This window comes from Nansenia antarctica (genome assembly GCF_963989245.1).
Source record: "Nansenia antarctica genome assembly, chromosome: 1".
Lineage (NCBI taxonomy): Eukaryota > Metazoa > Chordata > Actinopteri > Argentiniformes > Microstomatidae > Nansenia > Nansenia antarctica.
The window spans coordinates 13,947,108-13,974,961 of NC_137674.1; the positions used below are offsets into that span (position 1 = coordinate 13,947,108).

At 40.3% G+C, this 27,854-nt stretch overlaps 1 protein-coding gene across 1 annotated transcript in view; it reads right to left on the minus strand.

The window, feature by feature from the left end:
• Positions 1–2,892: 2,892 nt before the first annotated feature.
• Positions 2,893–27,854, minus strand: part of col13a1 (collagen, type XIII, alpha 1) — a gene marked incomplete at both ends in the record, with an annotated part of 97,740 nt that continues 72,778 nt past the window's right edge. The window contains 22 exons of the mRNA XM_080531957.1: positions 2,893–2,925; positions 5,167–5,205; positions 7,818–7,904; positions 11,796–11,831; positions 12,578–12,631; positions 14,544–14,597; positions 15,633–15,668; positions 17,398–17,484; positions 17,613–17,639; positions 19,293–19,343; positions 19,953–19,997; positions 20,452–20,523; positions 21,149–21,283; positions 21,513–21,557; positions 22,460–22,513; positions 23,861–23,884; positions 23,977–24,033; positions 24,228–24,263; positions 24,381–24,407; positions 24,493–24,579; positions 25,375–25,428; positions 25,535–25,570. Of these exons, the coding sequence (XP_080388083.1) occupies positions 2,893–2,925; positions 5,167–5,205; positions 7,818–7,904; positions 11,796–11,831; positions 12,578–12,631; positions 14,544–14,597; positions 15,633–15,668; positions 17,398–17,484; positions 17,613–17,639; positions 19,293–19,343; positions 19,953–19,997; positions 20,452–20,523; positions 21,149–21,283; positions 21,513–21,557; positions 22,460–22,513; positions 23,861–23,884; positions 23,977–24,033; positions 24,228–24,263; positions 24,381–24,407; positions 24,493–24,579; positions 25,375–25,428; positions 25,535–25,570 (1,176 nt within the window). The remainder of the gene's footprint in view (positions 2,926–5,166; positions 5,206–7,817; positions 7,905–11,795; positions 11,832–12,577; positions 12,632–14,543; positions 14,598–15,632; positions 15,669–17,397; positions 17,485–17,612; positions 17,640–19,292; positions 19,344–19,952; positions 19,998–20,451; positions 20,524–21,148; positions 21,284–21,512; positions 21,558–22,459; positions 22,514–23,860; positions 23,885–23,976; positions 24,034–24,227; positions 24,264–24,380; positions 24,408–24,492; positions 24,580–25,374; positions 25,429–25,534; positions 25,571–27,854) is intronic.

A 27,854-nucleotide genomic window follows, 5' to 3' on the forward strand; every position in this document is an offset into this window, starting at 1 on the left:
CATATAAGGGACCACATGTGTGCTTTGCCCCAGAAATAGTGACCTATTTCCAGTAAATAAGTGATTCTCAGGAGTGGCATGCTATAAAACATAATCGGTTACGTGATTTCATCATTTGAATGTGCTTTACATGAAGAGTACACTTTCCAATAGCGTACTGTAACATCAAGGCACAGTAAAGATGTGTGAATAGGGAAATGTATACCAAAGAAATATAATACAAACATGTCATGATATTGAGAGAATTCAAATTAAAGAGTACTGTCACATTGTGCAAAAATATGTGAAGAAAGCACACAAAAGGTCAAATATGAACCTATAACACTGTTAATGTACCTCTGTGAATGACAGTTTTGTCATAAAGAAGAAATATGTCATTTTAATTTGAACGGAAAGGAAGATGTCTGAAAATGTGTGAACGTGGTTCTTTGACCATTCCTTCACGACTATAGTCTATCCTGATTACTAACAGTCAGCAGACTATTGAACTTTGCAACACAGTTCAAATAAAAGGGACAACTGTCCTCATTCCTCTCACAGTACTTCTTTGGAGATAAAGTGAAGGACAATTATATTTAGACCACTTTTCTATTAAATTACCATTATACCATGTAGTAGCTCTATATAACTATGTTAAATGGGACCAGCAAGGGCAAACTACGCAATGAGGCATACTTCTGAATGGTCAATTTATCTGTGTAAAGAGACAATTATGGTGTGATCCAGACACCTTTTGATCATACTGTACATTTCAATCACATCTTATCACATGTCCTGCTTGTTTGGGTGGTGTGAATAATTCACCATCTCTGCGTAAATATGGCATCAGCAGGGGTGGAGGAAGGCAGGGCCCAGGGCATGACATATGTACAGTATAGTCTCTAGCTTTGTAATGATTCAAATAACTATTCCTTCTGTTTGCAATATATTAATAAAAAAGAATGGTGCAATGTTCACCACTTTAAATATGAATAGAAATATTAATTGTGCATTTTGGTTGAGTTGTGAAAAGATTAGAAGACAGTTGTCAATATGACATAAGGAATGCTTCTGTGCATTAGGTTTTTAACAAAACAGGAACGATTGTGTTAGACATGGTATATAAGGCACACTATACAGTATCATATTATTTGACCAGGTGGACCTGTTGGAAGCCTATAGTCTGTTCAAACAAGAACCATGACGATGCAAATCAATTTGTGGAAAAGACACATTTTTTCAACCTTTTCGCTGTAGCTGCTTAACGTACAGCATTGCAGTTTCAATCAGTTTCCCATCCATAATAAACAAATATGTTTCAGGCTATCCATATAGGCCACACAATAATAAGATATTTGGATGTACAGTAACACATAACACTGTGTTACCATTACGCCTGTGTAGTTATAATGACTCTAGTAACAGCATTGGAAAGGTTTGTTTTTCCACACACGTGACAGCTCAACTCCATTATAAATATATTTTCTACTGTGAAAAAACATGTTAATACCACGTTGTTACTGAATGTTACTACACAGGTGTAAGAGCACAAATATAACATGTTACTGCAATTAATTAGATTTATAGTTAGTCTCTTTCAAAATAAAACAAAAAAAACATTATTCAATGTGCAAGCAGAACTTCCCTTGACAAATAATGTTCTAAAGGGAGAAAAGCTGCCCCTTATTTTCATCTATATGAAAATAATTTCAGATTTATTATGGATCATATAATAATTCAAATGTGACACATTGTTTTAAATGCGTACAATAGATGAGTTATTCTGAAGTCCACGGATTAATAAATATGATACATAATGTGTTGAAATGAGCTCAAATGAGCTGCATAATACTGTATGATGCCACGATGACTTCCATTCATATCTCATTTTAGGATGAGGAGATGGTGAACATGTTTGGCTCTACCCAACTAATATGAAGCAAGTGGTTACAGAATCTGCAATCAAGTATGCAATCTATGGCTATCTAAGTCAGGATAAAAATGAAGTATGCAACCACGTTGAATGTTTTCTTGCGATGAAAAAAACAAACTAATTTGTCATACCTGCAATGATTTGATGCTTGACAGGTACCCATGTCAAATGTTATATACACATATATGGAGGGTGCGTTTTATACTGTACTTACCATGTGTGAACCCTCTAATACTGTCGTACAATACTGACAGTTACAGCATTGATATACAGTAAGGAGTCTGTTAATACAGTAGTACAAGAATGTGAATACATGTAAAATAATAAACATGTATAAATGTATACCAACAATATGCTATAATGCTGGTGTTGAAGGTCTTCCTTGAGCACAGACGACATACTTAATACAGTATGTTACACCTGCAACTCTGAGGATATTATAGAAGGCAGGGAGAGTTTGAAATCAGGAATCATCAAAAGTGTTTCCTTTTGTTTTTTTTGTTTGTCTTGGAAACACATGAACACAAGAGACCGCGTCTATCTGTTCTGTGAGCTGCACTGAATTCTTGAATCACAGTTGTTGGTGTTGAATAAAACACAGGAAATTGTACACAATAAAAAAAGTTAATGTCTCGCTTTCACATAGTGAATAAAATAGATGAAAGTATCAAGCACATCAAACTCAAAGAAATGTGTCTGTATCTCTCTGTGGCCGCTCTCTGATGGCTTTTCCATCCAACAAGCCTTCAACAAAGAACTGAAAAGGAATCCAAATCCTCTAGTTTTTTTAGTCTTATTGAAGTTAGTCTGCTCAGTGCTGACACGGGAGCCCCCCCAACGTTACTGGCCCCGTGTTCAGCCTCCTGGAACAACATTGAAATGGCAACCCCAGGTTGGGTCAAAACTCAAAGATATCTCCTTCAAGTTTCCATTCTGCAGCTTTGAGCGATGCATCATCGCTGAGCAGATCTATCGTAGAGCTACTTCTTGGCCAGTTGGAAAGGATTTTGACCCTTTAAAAGAGAGATTCATATAGATAAGGACAACAAAGGAAAGCCTTTATCTCATGGGAGACAGAAGCTGTGGAAGAATCCAGCACAGTGGTCTTTCGAGCCAGATGTTCTAAAACACAACAAAATACTATAAATGGAAGATGTATGGGTATCATTAACGTGTTAATTCTTGGTAACCACACTGATTAAGCAGAAGTTGTAGACCTTAGCTAAAATATCAACATCTATGCTTGTTCACATTCATGTATTGTGATGTAGGTATGTACAAACCACTCACCTCAGGCAACTCACTCAATACATGCGGTGAGACACACACAAACTCCAACTCACTACAAACCATAGACATCAATACAGATATTGCAGGTTAAGACATGAGATTATCAAGATGCTATCCAATTAGCTATCTTATCTTTATCAAATTACCAACTCTGTATACAAAAAGTAGGTATGTTATGTTCTTTAAAGCACGACACTTTATTACTTTAGTACTATAAAATGGTATATTTATTTCTGATTGTCAGTTTGGACATATTGGGGTCAACAAAACATTTGAATGTCAGTTAATAACACATTAAACAATTTCGACGCAACAGCAGCAAGGCCAGCTGAGGATTAAGGCACAAATTAGTACGAAGTACAATAACCTGATGATAATCCTATCGAGGGAGGGAATCTGACAATCTCTTAATCTAGCTAGACATTTTCAGGCGGAGCAGAACATAAAACAGATATTTTTTACAACGAGCAGCAGTTAATGGACCAAGCTCCACTCCAATCCCCTACATCCATTTCTTCAACACTGATTCAACTCATAAATGCAGTTAGCAAGGGCAACTCCACTGTCAGACCAGGGCTACCCCCTGGGAAACAGATGTAGGTAAGATGCCTGATATTTCTTAACAAAAGAGATCTTCATTGTCCATGAATAGATTTCTTCATATAAATAAATGGATGAGGTACTCTGGGTGCATTGGCAATGTGGCTGTTGCAGCAACCTGCCTTAAGGGTGAGCAGCAATATTTCAGTCATTCAAGAGAAATCTTGTAACTTGGGGTTTGTGTAAATCTTAAAACGTTCTAGCAAAAGGCCAACTATTGTTGAAGAGAGCCCGATAGTCAAAAAGCAGTAGACGGGGGCCTCTTAGATTTGGTAAAAAATATTTGTAAAGGATTTGGATAGATTGAGGCTAGAGGGTTATACGGTATGATATAGCTTAGAATAGTTGACCCCTCTAGCTGGAGAACTACCAAGACGGTGTCAAAGCAGCAAATGCAAACAATTTGTTCTCTACTCCAAAGCTACTATTATGCCTTGATTCAAAACAACTAAAGCTTCAAAATGTTCAGACAATCTTAGTTGAAACCCTCTTCATAAGATGAAAATGCTCCCTTTTGGAAATAACAAAAGGAAAAACTAAATTGTCAAAATAGGATGTTCTGTAGATGGATATAGCTCTCCATATGGAACTAAACATTACGTAGAGATTAGTAATGAATAAAAAAATACTATAATGTACAGTGCAGACTAAAAACAGTGCTGTCTGTCACTGTGGGTGGTGTATACATGTACTATTACCAGTACTTAGACAGAAATTGTTTTTGCTAGTTTTAGCCATTTTCATCTCTACAAAGAGGGTTCAACAAATAATTCAAAAAGCAAACACTTCATCTTTCCAGCCCCACAATTCAGTGCAGCATGGTCTATTACAATATTTAAAAAATGACAACATAATACAATAAGTTAATAGGCAATATCCATTCACATTATGCACAAATATCATGCATATGTAGCCACATTATAATTATTCCTTATCCAAACATGTTGAAATAATACATAGATATAAAATCCAGTACATAAACATTATTACAGGTAATAAAAATAAACAATATGTACACAAATCCTGGCATATTTTTTTTGATTTTGTTTTTTCATCAGTATAAGAGAGCACATAAAAAGTACAAAAATAAATATTCTATGTACAATCACACATGCCACTCTGAAGTTATCGTCACTGCAAGAAAACAAGAGGCAAAAACAAAACACATATTAGTTCATGCAATGTTCATTCAATGAACAATGAACACAATTTCTCAACGAGTAAATGATGTGGTTTAGAGAAGGTACAAATACAAATAGCATGAATGAGGATACAGACAGATTGAACTACAATGCCATATATCACCACACAATGCAAATGCACAGCAAAAAAAACATTGAAACACATTTTCACTTCTCACTTACTTTATTCCAACACCCTGGTACTGGTAAACCATCTTCTCCCTGGGGACAGAGGCAGAAGGAGTGAGTGAGGAGTGTGAAAGAGATCAGAGTGCTGCTACAGTATGACTAATAGAAGAAGCATAACCATGCCAACACCAACATAAGCAATCTACTTTTTAAATTTGAGCTTTTGAGCCACAAAAATATGACATGAAAGCCTGTGCAATATGTATACATTTTTAAGTGATTATACCTACGCCAAAAATGTATATTTTTCATTTCTGACATCTCTGGACATCTTAAGGCCAATGCACACGGCGTGCGATTTTGTCGCACGACAACATTCGATTCTCAATTCACACCACCGAAGTGAGTGGGTGTGAATGGAGAATCGAATGTTGTCGTGCGACAAAATCGCATTGCACGCCGTGTGCATTGTCTCATTCAAAACAATGGAATTGAATTCGGCGGTGCGACAAAATCGCCGCCGTCTGCGTTGGCCTTTATGAGCATTTTGCATCCATTGAATCTCACAGAAACTCACCCTTTTGACCCCGTACAGGAGAATGTATGTGTGGACAGACTGTGTTAACAGACTTCCCACCATTTTTTCAGAGAAAACCTAATATAGTGTAATTTCAACAATCAGCTGAAAGTGTTTATTAGGATCTATTGTGTAAGACAGTACTTTCCTTTTGTGAATCGATCATGTACAGACATTTGACCAGGGGTTCAAAGACATTGTGTCCTAGATGCAACCTCGGGCATTAAAGGGTTAAACGATGAATGTGACCCAAAACCGCTTCAGATTGTGGCTTTAAAAAACTGTTCTAACCAGCCAAACAACTATCACATAAAACCCCTCAAAAAAGTTCGGAAACGCTTTTTTTGTTGATTATTCCTACTTTTTTTTTTTTTCACACAATAGGGGAGGAATAATCAACAAGAAAAGCGTTTCTGAACTTTTTTTGAGGGGTTTATATATATAATATATAATATATATAATATATCCTAATGTGACAACTATCACATATCATATATATAATATATCCTAATATGACAACTATCACATATAATATATCCTAATATGACACTATCACATATAATATATATAATAAATCCTAATATGACAACTATCACATATAATATATCCTAATATGACACTATCACATATAATATATATAATGTATCCTAATATGACTCCACATTCTAAAATCATTCCCACTTTTATTTTGAAATATGGCGTAGGCCAATTGGTTGCTAGTTTCTCTTGGCTGACTGCTTATTATGTCATATCATGTCAAGCATGTCATTCATCTCATCCTGCTTAACACAAACATTTAAACAGGGTAAAAAAAAAGAGGAGATGAATATGCCTTTGGCATGGCTTTACATATCCAAGTGATTCTTTCTCAATACCTACGGGTCCGGCCACAGGGAGTTCTATCTTTCTCTTGCCCCAGAGGAAATAGGTCAGAAAAAAGTTGCACCATGCAAGTGATAGTGGTGGAAACAAGGATGTATTATAAAGGAAAAGTAAGGCCTTTAACGCCAAAATGAAGAACTAACAATTACATTAGTATTATATAATTGATATTAGTCACAACCATCCATGTTAATGGAAGAGTTGCAAGTGTGAGTATGTTTGTTCATTAAATACATATCTATCTCAAATGGAGAACAAATTCAAAGCTAGCAGCTATAGCATTGGGTTAATGGCTTAAACCAGTTTGTTTAATACTTCTATAGCCCTACAGTGAATAAGAAAGAGTGGTTAGAAAAGCCAAAAGTGGTTAGGAAAGCCAAAGCATGCTGGGTAGGGAAGGGAGAGAGAGCACCATACCACAGCACAAGGGGCATCCAGCCCGTCCAGGCCTGGCAAGCCCGGTTCACCTTTCTCCCCTTTAAAGCCTCGGAAACCCTGTTTGTGAAATCAACCACATAAACATCCACGCACTGACCCCCTCCTGTAGCAGCAGCGCCCCCTGTTGGTCCATGGGAGAACCTGCTGCCGTGATGCAAGCAGACCGGAGCCTGCACAGGCCCGCCTAAACATGCAGGGGCCTGGGACTGACAGGAACCAGGCTCACTGGAGGAAGTGTGGCAACGGGTGATTCCATTGGGGGAGAGGAGATCATTATTATTAAGGGGCTTGACTCTGACTGGACCCTGTCAAGTCTCTGGCTTTAATGAGGAGGTGGAACATGTGGTTGATTCAGCCTGACGCTGCAACTCAATTAAATAAATCACTCGGTGACAGTGCCACATGTCAGCAGTGACTGCCTGGTTCCTGTCAGTCTGAATCCTGGGGAAGAAAAACCTCTCAGATGGGCTATGGTCCCTGGCCCATGAGCCAAATGCTCATCCTCTATCTTATCCGACAATTATATCATTATGTGCAGCACTGTATACTTGAGATGTTTGTCCCTTGTGGCACTCTTGCCAGACAAAAGGAGTAGACTTGACGTTTTGTCAGCTATCAATGAATACAGAAATATCATTACTACTGTAAAACGGACACTTGGACCAGAACCCCTCTGAGGTCTATTAGAATCATTACACATCAGAGGCAAAAGGAAGGCCACCTTATAACACAGACTTTTGGGAGTCCTAGTGAAGGTTTAGCGTTCCTTTCTTTTGCCTCCTGCCTGCACTTTGGAGAAAAGACATACCAACGGACAGGGGGCATCTAATCCGGGTGCTCCTTGGTCTCCCTTATCCCCTTTGGCCCCCCTGTTGCCTTTCTTGCCCCTCTCTCCCTGCAAACAACAGTGCATTAAAACAGACAGGCTTTAGTCCTCCTGGCTGGCTTGCCACACAATAAGCAAAATATTTGTATTTATTTTTTTTAAAGCAAATTCATGAGGCTTCTTCAATTCTTACATGAGCGTAATTAAAACATTTAGTTTTTTACTAATGTAGATATTTTAAGGCAATAAAAGTAACGGTTGAATGCTTTTTTTGCTGGCTTTGTAAAGGGGAATACGAATGTTTAAGGTCGAATGGATTTAGTGGTAGGGAGGGTAAGTTGAGGGAGTTAGGGAGTAGGGATACAAGCTTTTGTTGCTGGTGAGTGGGTTTCTTTAAAGCTTGCTGTATCTTGTTACCTTCACTTATTCCTATTACAGGAACAGAACACTTAATTCTTTTATTAACCCCCCTTCCCCCCCCCAAAACACCCCCCCCCTCCCCATGTTGTCTTTGTGACAACATGCTATTCTTAAAATGATCATGAAAGCAAACACTGACTGAATAATAATCTTTTTTATCACCTCAAACGATACTTGAGGAAAGAAAGTCTACATGAAAAGCCACTACAGGGACAGGCAATTGCTATTACACTATCTGCACTACACTATACTACTATACTATACTATACTATACTATACTATACTATACTATACTTATACACATAGTAGCTCATTGTAGTCTACTACTGTATCTGTACCTGATAATCATGTAACATTGAACATTGTCTCAATATTTACCTTGAGTTATTCTATGTGAACAAGGCACCCTCACTGTTGAGATGGTTTTCATTTTACAACGCATCAGACAAATTGCAGTATATCAAAGTAACTATGGTGCCATTTGAGGGTGCAGGTAGTACCCCAACATAATGTTGACACACAGTACGATATGTTAGCTTGTTAGGCCAAGCAACAATAAAAACTGTAAGTTTGCTTAACTATTATATTTCTACTATATTTGAGTTTAAATATATGAAGTATATTCATTGATATTAAATGACCCATCTTAAATTGTACTAAAGTTGTATTTAATATTAAAATTTTTAATGGTTTTGAGCATATTAAGTATACTTGAAATATGTTATATTGCCCCTTCTTAATTATTTTTTTATTTTATTTTTTATAAATGTTTTGACACTTTTAATCTAAAGTGATTTTCAATTACAAATTACAGGGACATTCCCCCTGGAGTAACTGAGGGCTAAGTGCCTTACTCACTATCCACTAGACCTATAAGTATACTTGTAATAAGATTATCTGAAATGACCTTTCAACACAGTTAGAATGTAATTTTTCATCATATTCAAAACGACTGTCAAATAGTATGAAGTAATAATAATTTTATTATAATATTATAATAAAAAATGTATAATGTGTCACTAGCATATTTCATCACATTCCATGAGATGCAACTTGTTCCACTCTTGCAGCAGGTCAACTGCCAATCAAGGAGGCCCATAGGCTTCTGTCTTGTACACAGTGCATACCTGCTCTTGTACACAGTGCATACCTGGTCTTGCTCCTAATAATGGTCCTAATTATTTGGAGTTATGGTTAGCAACTTAATTTAATAATTGAGGGATAGCAGGAATCAAAGTATACAAAACTGAAGGGTAGCACTCTTAATACATAATCCAATGATCATTGAATCCAGTAAATAACCAAACTGTAAGCGTTGTTGTAAAATTGTAAAAACGTACATTTGAGATATGAATGCTGGGTAATATGTTAATTATATTAAATATACTAAAAGTATATTAACATTATATTCTAAACATACTTGATCTCATATTTTTCAGGATATTCTGCAAATGTTTTTGTTTAAAGTTGTTGCTGAGATGGTTTTCCCATGGCCCAAGACAACCAAGATACATGTCAAGCTTGACGTGACACTCTTCTGAAGTGAAATGAATGCATTCAATGAATTGCATTGTTGTCACCATGTGCTTTTTAGATGTTAAAATTACATTCCAACCCTGCTGAAAACCCAAACCTTTTTTAATGAGTTGTCCTGGGCTTGGTCAACTGTTTTAAATAAACGTTAAATAAGTTAAATAATGAGTTTTGAGTGTAATTAGAAATATTTTTGCACAAATGTTCTCCAAAATATTTAAAATGGACAAAACCTGACCAAACTGTCATTCAAACGTCCACTCACCAAAGTCAAGGGCTTTGAAGGATCAGATTAAGATTACAGACGAGTTTATCGAGAAGGAATAGGAACTGAGAGGATAATAAAGTCCTGTCCAACATGCACCGCTCTCTCAACATTTCCTCAACATTGCCTGTGCAACCAGCGGCATAGTCTAATGTTGTGGCAATGTTGACAGACCACTACTTGTCAGCCAGGGGAGGAGATTACAGGCAGGCTTGCAGGGAGGTAAGTGGTAAGAGGAGGAGGGAGGGGGAAAGGAGCAGAAGGAATATTAACCCGGGACTATGACATTAGAGTGCAGGAGGAAGAGCAGGAGGCCAGGGTGTGTGAGAGGGAGAGAGAGGACCACCCCGGCAAAAAAAGAGCCACGGGAAATAGAGCAGGGTGGAGGGGAGGAAAAGGGGATAGGAAGACCTGCGGAAACAGAGGAAGACAGGAGGACAAGAGTAAAAACAGCACAGTCATCTCAGCAGCACCTTCAACTGGAGAGCCGCCAAACCAATGTTTACCCCAGTAATCATATCTATCATTTGTACATTGTACAATTTTGTACAAATACAGAACTGCCCATTGGCAGATAAAGGGGAGGTTTTATAGCAGACTTTTAACCAGTTGAAAGTGCTGAGAAGGTCAATGACATGTTGTGACTTTCAATAAGGAGAATATTAAAATGTCAAGGTCAAGGTCAAAGGTCAAATGTTAATGGGAAGGAAACGACATTCTCTGGGAGGGAGGGGGTATGAGCATATGGACAGATGTTCTGTAATACACTGCTAACTAATAGTAAAGGAGCATATTTGTATTTCATTTTGCAGGGCTGTTTTACCAGTTAATGACAGTTGATCATACTCTATTATTGAATAGTTACTATTGTATCTGAGATTATTTATTTTTTTAACTTACTATCTTTAATGACTTTTAATTAGACATGTTCATATAACACTGGGTAAATCTATCTCAACGAGGATGCCATATGAAACAACTTTTGACTGGTCTTCAAAGCAAAAAGATATTGTTGTTCATTTGTTGCAGGCCTCTCATTACCAAGGTCTAACATCCGCCTTTGATCTCTGTGTTCCTCTATACTTGTTCAGCCTCACTTGAATATGTTAACCCAGATTAATGACACTTAGAGGTAAAAAAGACACTGCAAAACAAACACATTTGCCTCAGAAAGGCAAAGGACATCAACATAATATCTATTAAGAAACAACAATGTGTCCTGTACTTTGTGATTCATAGTCTATTGTTTTCACACATGCTATCAAAGATCAAAGCTCATCTGAAGTAATGAGAGCAACCATTAAAACAAAAAAGCTGAGGTTAATGATATTCACATTAACATTTTGATTCAGATTCACACTCAAGAGAGCCTTTGAACCCACCATAGTCCTGCTCATATTACCTCATACATCCCCACAAGGTCTGAGTCTTTAATAACAGGTTGATTAAAACATATATTTCTCTAATAACTATTATTATTCACTTAATCAAAAAAGACCAACAAGATAAGCTGTATAGAGTGGGCTTGGTTTAGATTAATAACACGTTATTTCATATTTGGTTGGGGATAAGAGTTGAACAAAAGCATGGGGGGGTCAGCAGCCATTTTGAATGCCATGATTTCTCAATTGGGGCAATTTTCTCTGTGTGTGCTCTAAAGTAGCATAAAACATGTTATCGTTCTCTGGTTTGAACGATAACATGAAAGCATGACAAGCATATAATTATCATAATTATCTTACCCGATTCCCTTTAAACCCTTGTGGTCCTACTAAACCCTGAAAAAAATGAAATGAAATACAATATGACAATGCACTACTATATTAATATATATATATATACAGTATATATATATATATATATATATATATATATATATATATATATATATATATATATGACAATACACTACTATATTTCCAGTGTTTGCAATTAGAGAGATTACAGTGAGTTATGGTTGTATTGTGCAGTAAATTAAATATACATTTGTGACACGTTCTGCCGCATGTCGGCATCCGATTTAATGTTCAGACTTTTCTTTCTAAAAATGGAAATACATTTCCGTGTTGTTGAAAGTCAATGACACATCGCTAGACACAGCTTGTTTTGTGAGCCTGCTAACAATGTAAAGCAGTGTTATAGTTAAATAGGTAGCAGTGGGGATTACTCACCGAATCCATTGGCTTGATTAGCGAGTTTGTGTTGTGATTCTCAACAACATTGAAATGTATTGCAGAGTTTCAAAATAAAAGTCGGAACATTTTAATTGCTTGCCAACATGCGGACCAAAACACTAGAACATGTCAAATTTTTCCTGAAGACAGAACACAACATATTCTACATTGTCCATGTTTCTATTAGCAAATTCTATTGCTTATTGAACAGAATCCATTACTATTGTTTGTGTAATACAGTAGATTTGTGTAATAGTGAGAAGTAGTTAGCAGCAAAAAGTAACACTACTGTATGACTGGACAATATGTTGAAACAGCTTCTGCTGCCCTGGCACTGACAGATGACTTACAGGGATGCCTTGAGGCCCAATTGGTCCTGATACTCCTGAGTCTCCATTGAAGCCCTGCATTGACAACAAAAGAGGACAAATTAATGATTAATCTCAAAACTATAGTTTGTTAAAAGTCTTCCCTTTGGTATGATTTGATTGTTTTCTGAAACGTTGTTTATGCATAATGTCTGACAGCACATTGGCAAATCAGTGTGGAGCCTAGTGCAGTGTACATTATGTGACATTAGATAGTAGGGCACAGTACTGTAGGTAGGCTTCATGTTGTGTATTGAATGTCCGTCCTACTACTACTACTACTACTACTACTACTACTACTACTACTGCTACTGCTGCTGCTGCTGCTGCTGCTGCTGCTGCTGCTGCTGCTGCTGCTGCTGCTGCTGCTGCTGCTGCTGCTGCTGCTACTACTACTACTACTACTACTACTACTACTACTACTACTACTACTACTACTACTACTACTACTACTACTACTACTACTACTGCTACTGCTACTGCTACTGCTACTGCTACTACTGCTACTACTACTACTACTACTACTACTACTACTACTACTACTACTACTACTACTACTACTACTACTACTACTACATTTTATTGAAAAGCGCCTTTCTCAAACTCAAGGACACTGGACAGAAGACAAAGAGAAGCAGGACAAAAAAACTAAAAACAACAACAACAACAACAAAACAAACAAAAACAGAATGAAGATACAGAAGATAAAATCATATTCAGGATCAGCCAGCTATGGGGGATAGTGTTACTCAGGACCCATGCCATGGCAGGCGAGCCTGAACAGATGCGTCTTGAGTCTGGTCTTGAATGTAAGTAAGTAAGTAAGTAAGTAAGTAAGTAAAACTTTATTTATATAGCACCCTTCCCAGCATGGATGCACAGGGTGCTTTACATACAAGAATAAAACAATATATAGTATTGAGAGTATCAGAGCATTGGATGGCTGATAGAAGGGTGTTCCCGCAACTTGGGTACAGCAACAGAAAAGGCACGGTTGCCAAGTGTGCGTCGCCTAGTGCGGGTATGACGAGGAGATCGGCATCGGAGGAATCGGAGACGTGCAGGGGTGTAGTAGCTCAGTTAGGTAGGCAGGAGCCAGTGCCTTAAAGGTGAGGAGGAGGAGGATCTTGAAGGAGATTCTATGTTTTATGGGGAGCCAGTGAAGTTGTTGCAGGGTGGGGGTGATGTGCTCCCAGAGTTTAGTGCGGGTGAGGATCCTGGCAGCAGAGTTTTGGACATGTTGTAACTGATTCAGGGCCTTGCTGGAAACACCAAGAACTACTCTGTTACAATAATCCAGGTGGGAGGTGAAAAAAGCATGTATTAATGTTTGGGCAGAGGTATCGGAGAGTGAAGGTCAGTGACGGGAGATGGTTTTGAGTTGGAAGAAGGCACACTTGGTGACTGACCATACGTGGGGTTAAAAAAAAAAAGGGTCGGGTCCAGAAAGACCCCCAGGTTCCTGACCTCCGAGGAGGGGCAGGTGGAACCGCCATCAATGGTGAGGACAAGGTTGCTGATCTTTTGAAGGAGGGTCTTGGGTGCAGCAACCACGAGTTGTTTTATTGCTGTTGAGTTTGAGAAGATTGGTGGTCATCCATTTTTGGATTTTATGGAGGCAGCAGGTAAGGGAGGGGGGGAGGAAGCGGGGCAGAGGGTTTGGTGTGGAGGTAGAGCTGGGTGTTATCAAGTGTGGAATTTGAGATTTGGATGGGCCTAAGTGGGAGGAGGTAGATGGTGAACAGTAGCAGGTCAAGAAGGGAGCGTTGAGGGAAGCCTTGTTTCACTGGTGCTACTATGTACTGTGTGTGTGTGTGTGTGTGTGTGTGTGTGTGTGTGTGTGTGTGTGTGTGTGTGTGTGTGTGTGTGTGTGTGTGTGTGTGTGTGTGTATGTGTGTGTGTGTGCGTGTGTGTGTGTGTGTGTGTGTGTGTGTGTGTGTGTACTCACTCTATCTCCCTTTGGTCCTGCTGGCCCTGGCACACCGCCTGGTCCTATTAGACCCTTTAGAGGAGAAGGTTGTTCAGTGAATGCAGACGTAACAATGGGAACATATCAGAAGGAAAGGTTGTCCTATTATGAATATAAATAGATCAAAAAGCTCATTGGTGCACTTGTAAAACATTCCATCAAAAGAGGACTTGTGACTTAAGGACGAATTAATTCAATCTTAGATGGTGGTGGAATTGAGCGAGGGTGTATGGGGGTTAAGACTACAGTTCTAAAGTTCTCTATCTGTAAAAGTAACACCGAGCTTGTTGAGCTAGATAATAAACAATTACCACAAAAAAAGGAGAAAACATTGATGAGTATTTCAAATGTAAAAAAAATGTAAAAGAATTAAGCTGCAGCTCTCTCTCTCTCTTCTTGCGGAAGACAGGATTGGACAGCAGGCCCTTGCATCTCAGGCATAATGCACATCAGACAGACAGCATTAGTATGGCAGGGAGCCATACTGCCCTCCTGAAACAGTACACTGTCCATATGAACATGCAGCATGAGCATCCCAGCATGCTCTCCTGGTGTGACATCACAGCCCCAGTTCCAAGCTTTACAGCGACACGGCTGGCATGTGATCAGGTGGATCTGCAGGCACCGTGCTTAAGACACCTTTTTTTGATTTGGATTTGCATTGGCACACAGTAGCTCCTGACATAACAGATGATCTTTTGCCATCATGACACATTACTTACATTGCCCTCCAACCTCACTGATGCCACAACAGTAGCAGTAATAGTAATGAAAGAGGGAGAATATTATATACTATAAACCCAGTAATAATGGGTTACGGGCAAAATCTGCACGAGCCACAGTCATGTTCTAGTCATCCCTAGTATGCCAATGCATCCTCAAAAAAAGTCCCTTAGCAGACGATGAGAGAGGGACAGGACAAGCATGGAGACAAGACAAAAAAACGACACCAGCAGACAGGCAAGCAAGCTGTTGGGTTGAGGGGAAGCAGAAGAGGGTGTAGGAGGAGGAGATATGGGGTGGAGGGAGGGGGGCGGGGGGGGGGGTGAGGAGGGGGGCGCCACTCACCACTGGACCAGGTCTGCCGTCTAACCCATGAGCCCCCTGGACGGTCGTGTGAACAGTTAGAGAGCAGAGATGGAGAGATGGGAGGAGGGGGTGGTGGTGGTGGTGGTGGGAGGAGGAGGAGGGGGGTGTGGAGAGGGTGAGGGTGGAGGGTGAGTGAAGCAGTGGTGACACGAGTGACTCAAAAACAACACATCCAAGTTTTGAAGAAGGGTGACGGTCGTGGTGAAGTGATGACGTGAGGAACAGCAATCAACAGTAACTCCTTTTATCAGGTAAAAGTTGATCAATCTACCGTGCCGTTAAGCCACACCCACACAGAGGCCCAAGTTCTTTGATAGGAGCATGCTAGAATTACAGTTCAACCTCTCCAATCAATTGCAAGCGTCAATCATATCAGTGTATAGTAGATGCTAGATTTGTGCATTATAACTCAGTGTGAAGCGTAATCCTTTGCAAAGATCAAGTCTTCAGGCAACATTGATCAGGATATAAGATGTGATACATTATATATATCCGTCCTTGTTCCCAGATAAAAGGAGTTACTGTTCCGTTGATGATGTGATGAGTAAATAAAGTATATCAATGACCTTTGACCCCAAGGAAGTAAACCAGAAGTAAAGAAAAGAGACCCCAAGGGATACCCATTGGTGGAGACCGTAAATTAACATCGAATCATTATTTTTAAAGACATACAAGTTGTCACTGTGAGGACAATAATCGGAAATCCTCTCCAGTGCATACTACAAGTTACAGTATTATTATTTGAATAACATGGCAAAGGCAAAGTAGATTACATTTCTCTGGTCGTCATATCAGTGATTTTATTGCCTGTGTTTTGGATTGACGCACACATCCCACATCCATGCATTTTGACAACATTAAGGCAACCGTTGAGCCATGAAACTGTCCTTGGTGAGTTCGGCCGAGTTTCTAAGCAACACACAGTTTGACAGCATCTGAACAACAGTCATGTTTCTTGGTTCTAAAACAGAAAAGACTGGGGAAATAACAGCTCTTTTCACTAGAGTTTGGTTTCCACACAAGGTCTTAGGCCGAGTTCCACACCTACACAGGTATTTTCTCAAAAATATTCCTGTCCACACAAGCACTGTTATAGAAAATATCTCTGTCCATAAGAAAACGCAAAAACGATTTAAAATGCTCACATAAGCATGCCAGGCCAGTAGGTGTCGATGAAACACACGTCAAACACCACAGAAGAACATTAGGAGCATGCGCATTGATGGGCTTCTTCTTGAGCGGGAAAATACAATGTCCGCCATTGCATGAACTGTCGCAAAAACTCTGTTTTACCTGTCTAAACGTCAAGACTGAAAACTGAGTTTCTGAATATCTTCACCCTGGATGAAGTTTTCCAAAAGATCAGTTTTCAGTGACCTAAAATGCAGTGTGTGTGGATGAAAGGCCAAAACGCATAGAGAAAGCTACGTTTAAAAAAATACCCATGTACATGTGGACAGGGCCATAGGGTTCAATTACTCAACCAGTTCAAGTTTAATTTAAATAACAACCACAACAACAACAACAACAACAACAACAACAACAACAACAGCAGCAGAAGCAGGAGCAGCACACCACCACCACAACCAACAACAACAACAACCTCAACAACAACAACACCTTATTACAACAACACCTTATTACAACAACAACAACAACAACAACAACAACAACTCTAACAGAAGGGACAGAGATAACAGCTAAACAGAGGGTGAGTGTTGTATAACTGAAGTGGTATACTTACAGGAAGTCCAAGATGCCCCCTGTCCCCTTTATCACCCTTCAGACCAGACGCTCCCTTCTCCCCTCTCACGCCTATGCCTGGCTCCCCCTAGAGGAACAAAGAGGACATTACACATCCTTCCTGCAAATCGACAATCAAAGTAGCAGAGGAAACGTATCACTATCGCTATCAAATTAATGTATTGTATAACAGCAGCAAACCCAATCAACTCTTACCTTGTGCCCTGAGAGTCCTTCGGGTCCCTGGGGATGAGGTGACACAAACTTGAGTCAAACATATCAAAACATATCAATCGCATCATGTTGTGTATGATACAGTTGAAGTCAGAAATATACATACACCTTAGCCAAATACATGTCAACTCAGTTGTTCACAATTCCTGACATTTTAATCCTAGTAAACATTCCCTGTCTTCAGTTAGTTAGGATCACTACCTTATTTTAAGAATGTGAAATGTCAGAATAATAGTAGAGAAAATTATTTATTTCAGCTTTTATTTATTTCATCACATTCCCAGTGGGTCAGAAGTCTACACTTGGGTTAATCATTGTGGGAAGCCTTCCACAAGCTTCCCACAATACATTGGTGGAATTTTGGCCCATTCCTCCAGAGAGAACTGGTGTAACAGAGTCAAGTGTGTAGGCGTCCTTGCTTGCACACGCTTTTTCAGTTCTGCCCACACATTTTCTCTAGGATTGAGGTCAGGCCTTTGTGATGGCCACTCCAATACCACCTCCGTTGTCCTTAAGCCATTTTGCCACAACTTTGGAAGTATGCTTGGGGTCATCGTCCATTTGGAAGACCAATTTGCGACCAAGCTTTAACTTCCTGGCTGATGGCTTGAGATGTTGCTTGAATACATCCACATCATTTCATGATGCCATCTATTTTGTGAACTGCACCAGTCCTTCCTGCAGAAAAGCACCCCCACAACATGATGCTGCCCCCCCCTGTGCTTCATGGTTGGGATGGTGTTCTTCAGGTTGCAAGCCTCCCCCTTTTTCCTCCAAACATAATGATGGTCATTATGGCCAAAGAGTTACATTTTTGTTTCATCAGACCAGAGGACATTTCTCCAAAAAGTAAGATCATTGTCCCCATGTGCAGTTGCAAACCGTAGTCTGGCTTTTTTATGGCCGTTTTGGAGCAGTGGCTTTTTCCTTGCTGAGTGGCCTTTCAGGTTATGTCGATATAGCATTTGTCTCACTGTGGATATAGATACTGTTGTACCTGTTTCCTCCAGCATCTTCACAAGGTCCTTTACTGTTGTTCTGCGATTGATTTGTACTTTTCGCACCAAGTACGTTCACGGTGGTGTTTATACTTAAGTACTATTGTTTGACCAGATGAACGTGGTACCTTCAGGGCTTTGGAAATTGCTCCCAAGGATGAACCAGACTTGTGGAGGTTCACCATTCTTTTCTTGGCTGATTTATTTTCCAAGCAAAGAGTCACTGACGTTGAAAATAGGCCTTAAATACACCCACAGGTACACCTCTAATTGACTTAAATTATGTCAATTAGGCTATCAGAAGCTTCTTAAGCCATGACATCATTTTCTGGAATTTTCACAGCTGTTTAAAGGCACAGTCTGACCCACTGGAATTGTGATATAGTGAATTACAAGTGAAATAATCTGTCTGTAAACAATTGTTGAAAGATTACTTGTTTTTGTGTCATGCACAAAGTAGACGTCCTAACCAAAACTATAATTTGTTAACATGAAATCTGTGGAGTGGTTAAGAAATGTGTTTTAATGACTTCAACCTGAGTGTATGTTAACTTCCGACTTCAACTATATATGATGTCAGTTTTTGTTGATACGTTTTAGGGATAACTTCTGAGGGCCTAATATTGTTTACTGTACTAAATAATGCAGACTGTAAGATACTCACTGCAGGGCCAACAGGTCCTTGGGGTCCTGGGGGCCCTGGGGGTCCATACACCTAAACACACACACACACACACACACACACACACACACACACACACACACACACCAGGAAAAGTGATGAACTGATACACTTCCTCATTAAGTCTTGCTGTGCTTATACCATAGGGATAGAAAGAGTAGGTGCCGGTTATCTTTCCCATTCATTGCATGTGACAGCATGAGGAACACTATGTAGTCATGTGACAGCATGAGGAACACTATGTAGTCAACTAGGGTGGGACTTCCTGTGAGCTGGGAAGGCATCAACCAATTGGATCAACGCATGGTCTTTTTCTTCAATAGATTTATCTGTAGATGGTAAATTGCTTTCAGGTGTATGATGTCATCTACTGGTACCAGTGTATGACATCATCTACTGGTGCCAATAAATGACTGGTGCTGAGCTGCTACTACAGCTGAATCACCAACTTTTGATTTATGGCCACTCAGATTACAGAAGATGAATTCAGTTTACTACACGGCACCCCCCGCAGTTAAGTTAGGGGAGTGCTCCCTCTGGTGTACTCCCAACAACAAAACCTGTAAGCCTCTGAATCTCACTCAAACGTGCAACATTAAAAAACAATCCTGCAATGGTGGTATATATATATGGAACCCTTACCATGTCTGACCTGTGTCCCTTATCACCAGCCTCTCCCTTCGGACCCTGTAGCGTTGGGTAGAGACAAGTACACAGACACAAGGTTAACAACATCATCTCCCCCCTGCAGCCAGAGGGAGGTGAATGAACCACGACATACCGTGACGTTAGAATTATAAGGTTCTATCTCCATTTTTGGTCAAAATTTAGTTTTTTACATAATCTGATCCATTAGGTGTTTATTAATGCCAGTGTGGTGTTATTTTTAAAATGTAGAATTTTTTGAGTTAGTAATTCATAAAATACAAAGGTTCCATCTCACAAAACATAATGGAATGTAAAAACTTTGATGCTCAATATCTCTGAACTACCCTAAACGGAGATAGAACCTTATAATTTTAAGTTCACGATACAACATCACAGTGCAGTAGAGAAGAGTACAAGTAGAGTACAGATGAACAGTGTTCCCCTGTGCCAGGCCAGTCAGAGGCATTCTGAGGGGCACCATTGCGTTGCGTACCATTGAGCCTGGTAATCCAATGGGGCCCGCAGGCCCAGCAACTCCCTTTTCACCCGTAGGGCCATCTAAACCCTACAGAACAAGGAAGCAGGAGGTGGAAATATTAACATATCAATTCTGGGGATTATTTGTTTTTGTGTTGGGTTAATTTTCATATTAGAGTGTCAATACAAAATAGAAGACACCGACTTTTATTTTTTTTTTGGGGGGGGGGGGGGAATAGTCAGTTGTTTTTGAGAGCACCAGAAATTAGCAGAACATTCCAACCAGCTGGTGAGTTCTTGTCCCTTTTTAGGACTTTTTTCGTTGTCCCTTTTTAGGCTATACAGGGACACATTCAATTCCTGGCTGTAATGATAGTGTATGAGATACAAACAACGAGGAACGCAATGCTGCCCGCCCCTTTCTCAGTGTCAAAGACACACTGACCTACTCTACACTTTCTCTCAATCAATATATGGCAGTACTGTATATATGAAGTGATACGTTTTGTTTAAAAAACATTATGTATCACTGTCAGTAGTAGGTCCATTATCGTATAGTAAGTCTCTAACCCTAACCATAATAAGAGTGGTACAAACAGCTAGCGTCTTCCCTTCCCTCTAGTTCATGACAGCACTAGCTAGGACTCTGGTGTTGCTGTGGTAGCCTGTGTAGTGGTGAGTTGTGCATCTGTGGCGGGTCTCCAATCACTCACAGGTGATCCAGAGGGACCCCTGTCTCCCTGCTCTCCTTTGGGCCCAGAGAAGCCCATGAGGCCTCCCTCCCCCCTGGGACCTTCACGTCCTGATGGACCAAACGGGCCGGGCTCGCCGGGCTTCCCCCGAGGACCCTGACGAACACACACAACATAGTCATCACTGTTGTCCTTACACTGTTGTCTCCCCACCATCATCAGCATTTTAGTTATCATCGTCATCATCCTATAGATGATTGTGTCATGTGATGTGTTTTCTAGAAGTTGATGCATGTCATCAGCATTAAATATGTACAGTATAAGCATTACGCAAACATATTTCGTTATGTTCAGTTCGTTTATACAGGATGAGACGAAATCTTACCTTCTCCCCGTCAAGACCCGGGGCACCCGGAAGCCCCACATCACCCTGTTGAACAAAGAGGTTTTAATTACGACTAATATACAACATAGAGCAGAGACAACCGTAATCAGAATCTCTCAACATCATTGTGAAAGTAAATAAAATCATAGTAAAAAGGACTATTGCATGTTCACGAGCAATACTGTACCTATGTACTGTACCTATCTACTGTACCCCTCTACTGTACCTATCTACTGTGCCTATCTACTGTGCCTATCTACTGTACCTATCTACTGTGCCTATCTACTGTACCTATCTACTGTGCCTATCTACTGTACCTATCTACTGTGCCTATCTACTGTACATATCTACTGTGCCTATCTACTGTGCCTATCTACTGTACCTATCTACTGTGCCTATCTACTGTGCCTATCTACTGTACCTATCTACTGTGCCTATCTACTGTACCTATCTACTGTACCTATCTACTGTACCTATCTACTGTGCCTATCTACTGTGCCTATCTACTGTGCCTACCTACTGTACCTATCTACTGTACCTATCTACTGTACCTATCTACTGTGCCTATCTACTGTGCCTATCTACTGTGCCTATCTACTGTACCTATCTACTGTACCTATCTACTGTACCTATCTACTGTACCTATCTACTGTGCCTATCTACTGTGCCTATCTACTGTGCCTATCTACTGTACCTATCTACTGTGCCTATCTACTGTACCTATCTACTGTACCTATCTACTGTACCTATCTACTGTACCTATCTACTGTACCTATCTACTGTACCCCTCTACTGTACCTATCTACTGTGCCCATCTACTGTACCTATCTACTGTACCTATCTACTGTACCTATCTACTGTGCCTATCTACTGTGCCTATCTACTGTACCTATCTACTGTACCTATCTACTGTGCCTATCTACTGTGCCTATCTACACGCCCCTTACCTTTGTTCCAGGAATGCCAGAGACTCCTGAAGGGCCAGGTAGTCCAGGTGGGCCCTGCACAGAGACACAGACAGACACAAACATGCATAATGTCTGGTGTTACCAATTGCTAACATTGCAGCATTAGCAAGGGATGAGTGCAGAGATTGCTTAATTAAGGTGACGGTGTCTGGTGAAAAAAGAAAGTTGTCTCTCTGCAACAAAGGGGTCTGTTCTGGGCCCTCTGCTGTTCTCACTGTACTTGGCACCACTGGGTCAGATCTTGCATTCTTTTGGTCTTGCTTTTCATTGTTATGCTGATGATTTACAACTATATATGCCTATAACAGCAGGAAATGTCTCAGACTTAGTTACGTTAAAGACCTGTCTGGCTGCTGTAAAGGGCTGGTTATCAGCAAACTTTCTGCTATTAAATTCAGACAAGACTGAAATGATAAATTTCGGTCCAGCTAGACTAAATCATCCAAGTGATGGTCTTGTTTTGACCTTGGATGACTGTGTCATCCAGTGCAGGGACAAGGTTAAAAATCTCGGTGTCATTCTGGATCAGAGCCTCACATTTGACCCTCACATAAAGGGGGTGATAAAAATAGCATTCTTTCACCTCAGAAGAATTGCTAAGATTAGATCAATCCTTTCTTTTGAAGATGCTGAGGTTCTGATCCATTCTTTTGTGACATCCAGGCTAGATTATTGTAATGTCCTTTTGTCGGGACTGCCAAAAAAGAGCTTCCATGGTATACAAATGGTCCAAAATGCTGCAGCTCGCATTTTGACTGGGTCTAAGAAATACGACCATATCTCACCAGTGCTGGCCTCCCTTCATTGGCTCCCTGTCCATGTTAGAGCGGATTTCAAGATGCTGCTACTAACATACAAAGCTATAAATGGCACTGCGCCTACTTATTTAAAGGACCTTCTCGACCCATAATGTGCCCTCAAGGGCTCTGCGCTCACAAGGCTCTGCCCTGCTCATTATTCCTAGAGTTAGAAAAAAGACAATCGGTGAGCGTGCGTTCTCCTTCCGTGCACCAACTCTCTGGAACCGTCTTCCACTGGATATCAGACAGGCAGAATCAGTGAAAGTGTTCAAAAATAAGTTAAAGACCCACCTGTTTTCTGTTGTCTACATGTCATAGGCTGTGTATTTGTGCTGTTGTAATTATGTGTGTTTTTAAATTGAAATAGTTGTTTTTAAATTGTTTAAAATTGTTGTTTTTACCTATTGTATTTGTGCTGCGAAATTGTGTTTTTTTAATTGAAATAGTTGTTTTTAAATTGTTTTAAACTGCTGCTTACCTATTCTAAAGCACTTTGATGTAAAGTGCTATACAAATAAAGTTATTATTATTATTATATATTACAAAGACCTAAGGTACCAATAAATAGACTAACACTCACCATCAAAGGTACATTCCGAATATCCTGTGAACAAAAAAAACAATGTTACGATTTTGAATCATTAATCGGACATAGGCTCATCTCACAAGGAAGTTAATAGCTGGTGACAGACGTACATTTTCATTGTTTAGGATTTCTGATTTCCCTGGTTCCCCCGCTGGGCCTGGAGGACCCTATGAAGATGGAGAAAATATAAATATCAACGCACATATCATCAAACTGCATAACAAGGAGCTCACTTTCACACGTTTGCTGTTCTACATACATGTAATCGACAATGGTTTGGTTTCAGTTTTGGAAGAGTGTAAGTGTCAAACAGATGGAAGAGTCCATAACTCATACGGAAACTAATAACGCCTTCACTTACTCTTGGTCCAGATGGGCCCTCAGCTCCCAACTCTCCCTGTAGGAAGACCAAACGTAACATAATTAGCTTCCTCGTCTTTCAATCAATCACTTCCATTATCGAGTTAGGAAGGTGAGGTCATCCTCTTCCAAAGTGACACACAATTGTTCTCACCTTATGACCCTGGTCACCTCTGTCCCCCTGGAGAAGAGAGGTTATTAATAATGATAAGTTGCACCTATGGGTATCTATAACATTGCCAAATCCCCCTATTTCAGTACAGTACCTTGGGTCCTGATAATCCTGGCGGTCCTGATGTGCCTGGTTCTCCTTTAATGCCCGTTCCTGCTGTGCTGGACTCTCCCTTGTCACCCTGACGCACATCAGAAGCAAATGCAAAGTGGCATCACATTTCTGTCCAACACAACACACTTCCTAGTCCCCACAACTCCACAGGTACAGTTCAATGCCACCTGTGGCTAACAGTATACATTTAATCCTAGTTGAAATGGTTCAAAATCACAGAGTAAATAGCACAACATGCAGCTCCTGGTCTTCATACGCTTCTAAAACAACAAGGCAAAAGCAAAACAGCCGCTAGGCAGCTAGCCTTCTTAATCCCCTGACACAGGTACACACTCAGAGCTTGCATATCTATACAGTACACTACCATAGAGCACAGCATATTGACACAGTACACTACCATAGAGCACAGCATATACTCACAGTACACTACCATAGAGCACAGCATATACACACAGTACATAGAGCACAGCATTCCCCCAGAACAGGGCATGTTGGCACACAGTTTGATGGGAAGAAGAATGCATGGGGTCATGTTAGTGAATGACCTGTCTGAAATGGTCCACACAGTCACATGAAATGAGACATATCGCTGCATCAAAACCAACCATGCAGAGACTGACGAATTAGGACTAGACATTAAAGGTGATGGGGAATGTTCTGGTAAATCACTCATGAGCACTCAGAAAAGCCAGTAGAGCAGCAACTGACAGCAGAGTGCTGTCCGTCACAAAAGACTGACAATGACACGGTTAGAGTGGTTGACCTGATGGAGTTGCTAGTTGCTAAGGAAACAGTGATGGCTGACAAGATGCACAGCAACCACAACCACAACCACGCGCCACTCCACGCCAGCCAGGCCTACCCTGTAGCCTCGCTTTCCAGGTATGCCTGCGGTACCGCTGGTGCCCGCTTGGCCCTTTATGATGGAACGGAATGAAAACAGGAAGTTAACAGACCTCCTATGACTGTAAGGTTTGTTACCACCAGTATAAGCTCTCTCACACCATTCAGAGGGAAATTACCTTTCGTCCAGGAGTGCCTGGAAATCCTGGCTCTCCCTATAGTGACCAAACATGCACAGGTCATAGGTCATGGAGGAGGGGAAGGAAAAAAGAGAGTGAGAGAGAAAGAGTGAAAGCTAACAGTAGAAATGCACGCACACACACACACACACACACACACACACACACACACTCATGTGTACTCATGTACGCTGGTTTCCAAAAGCTACCCTCTTTTGATAATTACTAACCATGCCACATGTCCCAACAAGCATGTTCCATAATTCCATAGCTGTTTGAAAGAGTAGGGCTTGTTTACATTTGGTAGGAGTTTGGAAGGACATCATTCCCCCAGTGCAAACAACCATGTACTGGGATCAATTCATATCTGGAGAGGCATGCTGTGGTTGGTGCATTCTATGCTCGCAAATAGGCCATCTTGGTTTTGGACATGAAACTGTCACTGATTATCTTCCGTCATAGGGCTCCTAAGCTGACCTCAAGATGATTAACCTCTGAAATTGGTTGTTATAAATAGTAAAGAACACATGAGAGTTGTTTAATTCATCTCTGTGTTTGCTCTCCTCTTCAATTACCTAGATTAACGAGTAGACACAGCAGGGGATGATGTATGGCCACAGCTGTGACCACAGCGCCCATTTGAGCTCATAGGAGGAGATGCTTATGCAAGACTTAGCTCCATCTGTGACTAGGATTATATATATATATATATACACAGCTCTGGAAAAAATTAAGAGGCCGCACACCAAATTTTTCTCTATATACAGTATATGGCAGCCATTCCATTCGAGTGTCTGTTGAATTCCAAGGCAGGCACACCTCATTCTACTTAGTGAGGTATTGACTAGGTGATCACCTGAACCAAATTGTAATCCTATTTAACAAGGAAAAGTATAAGAAAAACTCTGCAGTGGTCATCACTATCCTCTTGCAACCAGCTGGATGGCAAACACAGTGCCAGTAGTACCTCAAAAGTAATTGGAATCAAAAAATAACTATTCACCATGCCAAAAGAGCTGAAAAGAAAGAAAGAAAGAACGTTTTTTAAGTGAGGAAAAGAAGGGTTAAATTCTGGCTTTACTGGCAGAGGGATACAGTGAGCATCAGGTTGCTTCCATCTTTAACATTTCAAAGACGGCGGTTTATAAGAACAAGGTCAAGAAGCAGACATTGGGGACAACAAAGCTATAGACTGGCAGAGGGCGAAAATGACTCTCCACTGACCAGGATGACCGCCAACTCATTCGAATGTCACTCCTTAGGATGTCATGAACTGACCTACAAAAAGAATGGCAAACGGCAAATGGGGTGAAGTGCACCGCAGTGACGGTTCGAAATAGGCTCCTAGGGGCAGGGCTGAAGTCGTGCAAAGCCAGGAAAAAGCCCTTCGTCAATGAGAAGCAAGGAAGAGCTAGGCTGAGGTTTGCAAAAGACAATAAGGATTGGACTGTCGAGGACTGGAGTAAGGTCATCTTCTCTGATGAATCCGATTTTCAGCTTTGCCCAACACCTGGTCGTCTAATGGTTAGACGGAGACCTGGAAAGGCCAAGAAGTCCCAGTGTCTCGCACCCACTGTGAAATTTGGTGGAGGATCGGTGATGATCTGTGGGGGCTTCAGCATAGCTGGAATCAGACAGATTTGTCTTTGTGGAGAATGCATGAATCAAGCCACATAAAAGGTTGTCCTGGAAGAAAACGTGCTTCCTTCTGCTCTGACAGTGTTCCCCAACTCTGAGGATTGTTTCTTCCAGCAGGACAATGCTACATGCCACACAGCCAGGTCAATCAGTGGATGTGGATGGAGGACCACCAGATCAAGACCCTGTCATGGCCAGCCCAATCTCCAGACCTGAACCCCATTGATAACCTCTGCAATGTGATCAAGAGGAAGATGGATTAAACAAGCCATTAAACAAAGCCGAGCTGCTTGAACTTTTGTGCCAGGAGTGGCATAAACACCCAACAGCAATGTGGAAAAACTGTTGGAGAGATTGAAAATCAGGGTTATTCCACCAAATATTGATTTCTTAACTCTTCCTAAGTTAAAACAATAGTATTGTGTTGTTTAAAAATGAATATGAACTTGTTTTCTTTGCATTATTAGATGAAAACACTGCATTTATTTTTTTTATTTTGACCAGTTCTGAAAATGCTCTAAATGACAATATTTTTATTTTGAGTTTGGGAGATATGTTGTCAGCCGTATAAAGAATAAAAAAAACAATGTTTATTTTACTCAAATACATACCTATAAATAATAAAACCAGAGAAACTGATAATTTTGCAGTGGTCTCTTTTTTCCAGAGCTGTATAGTATAT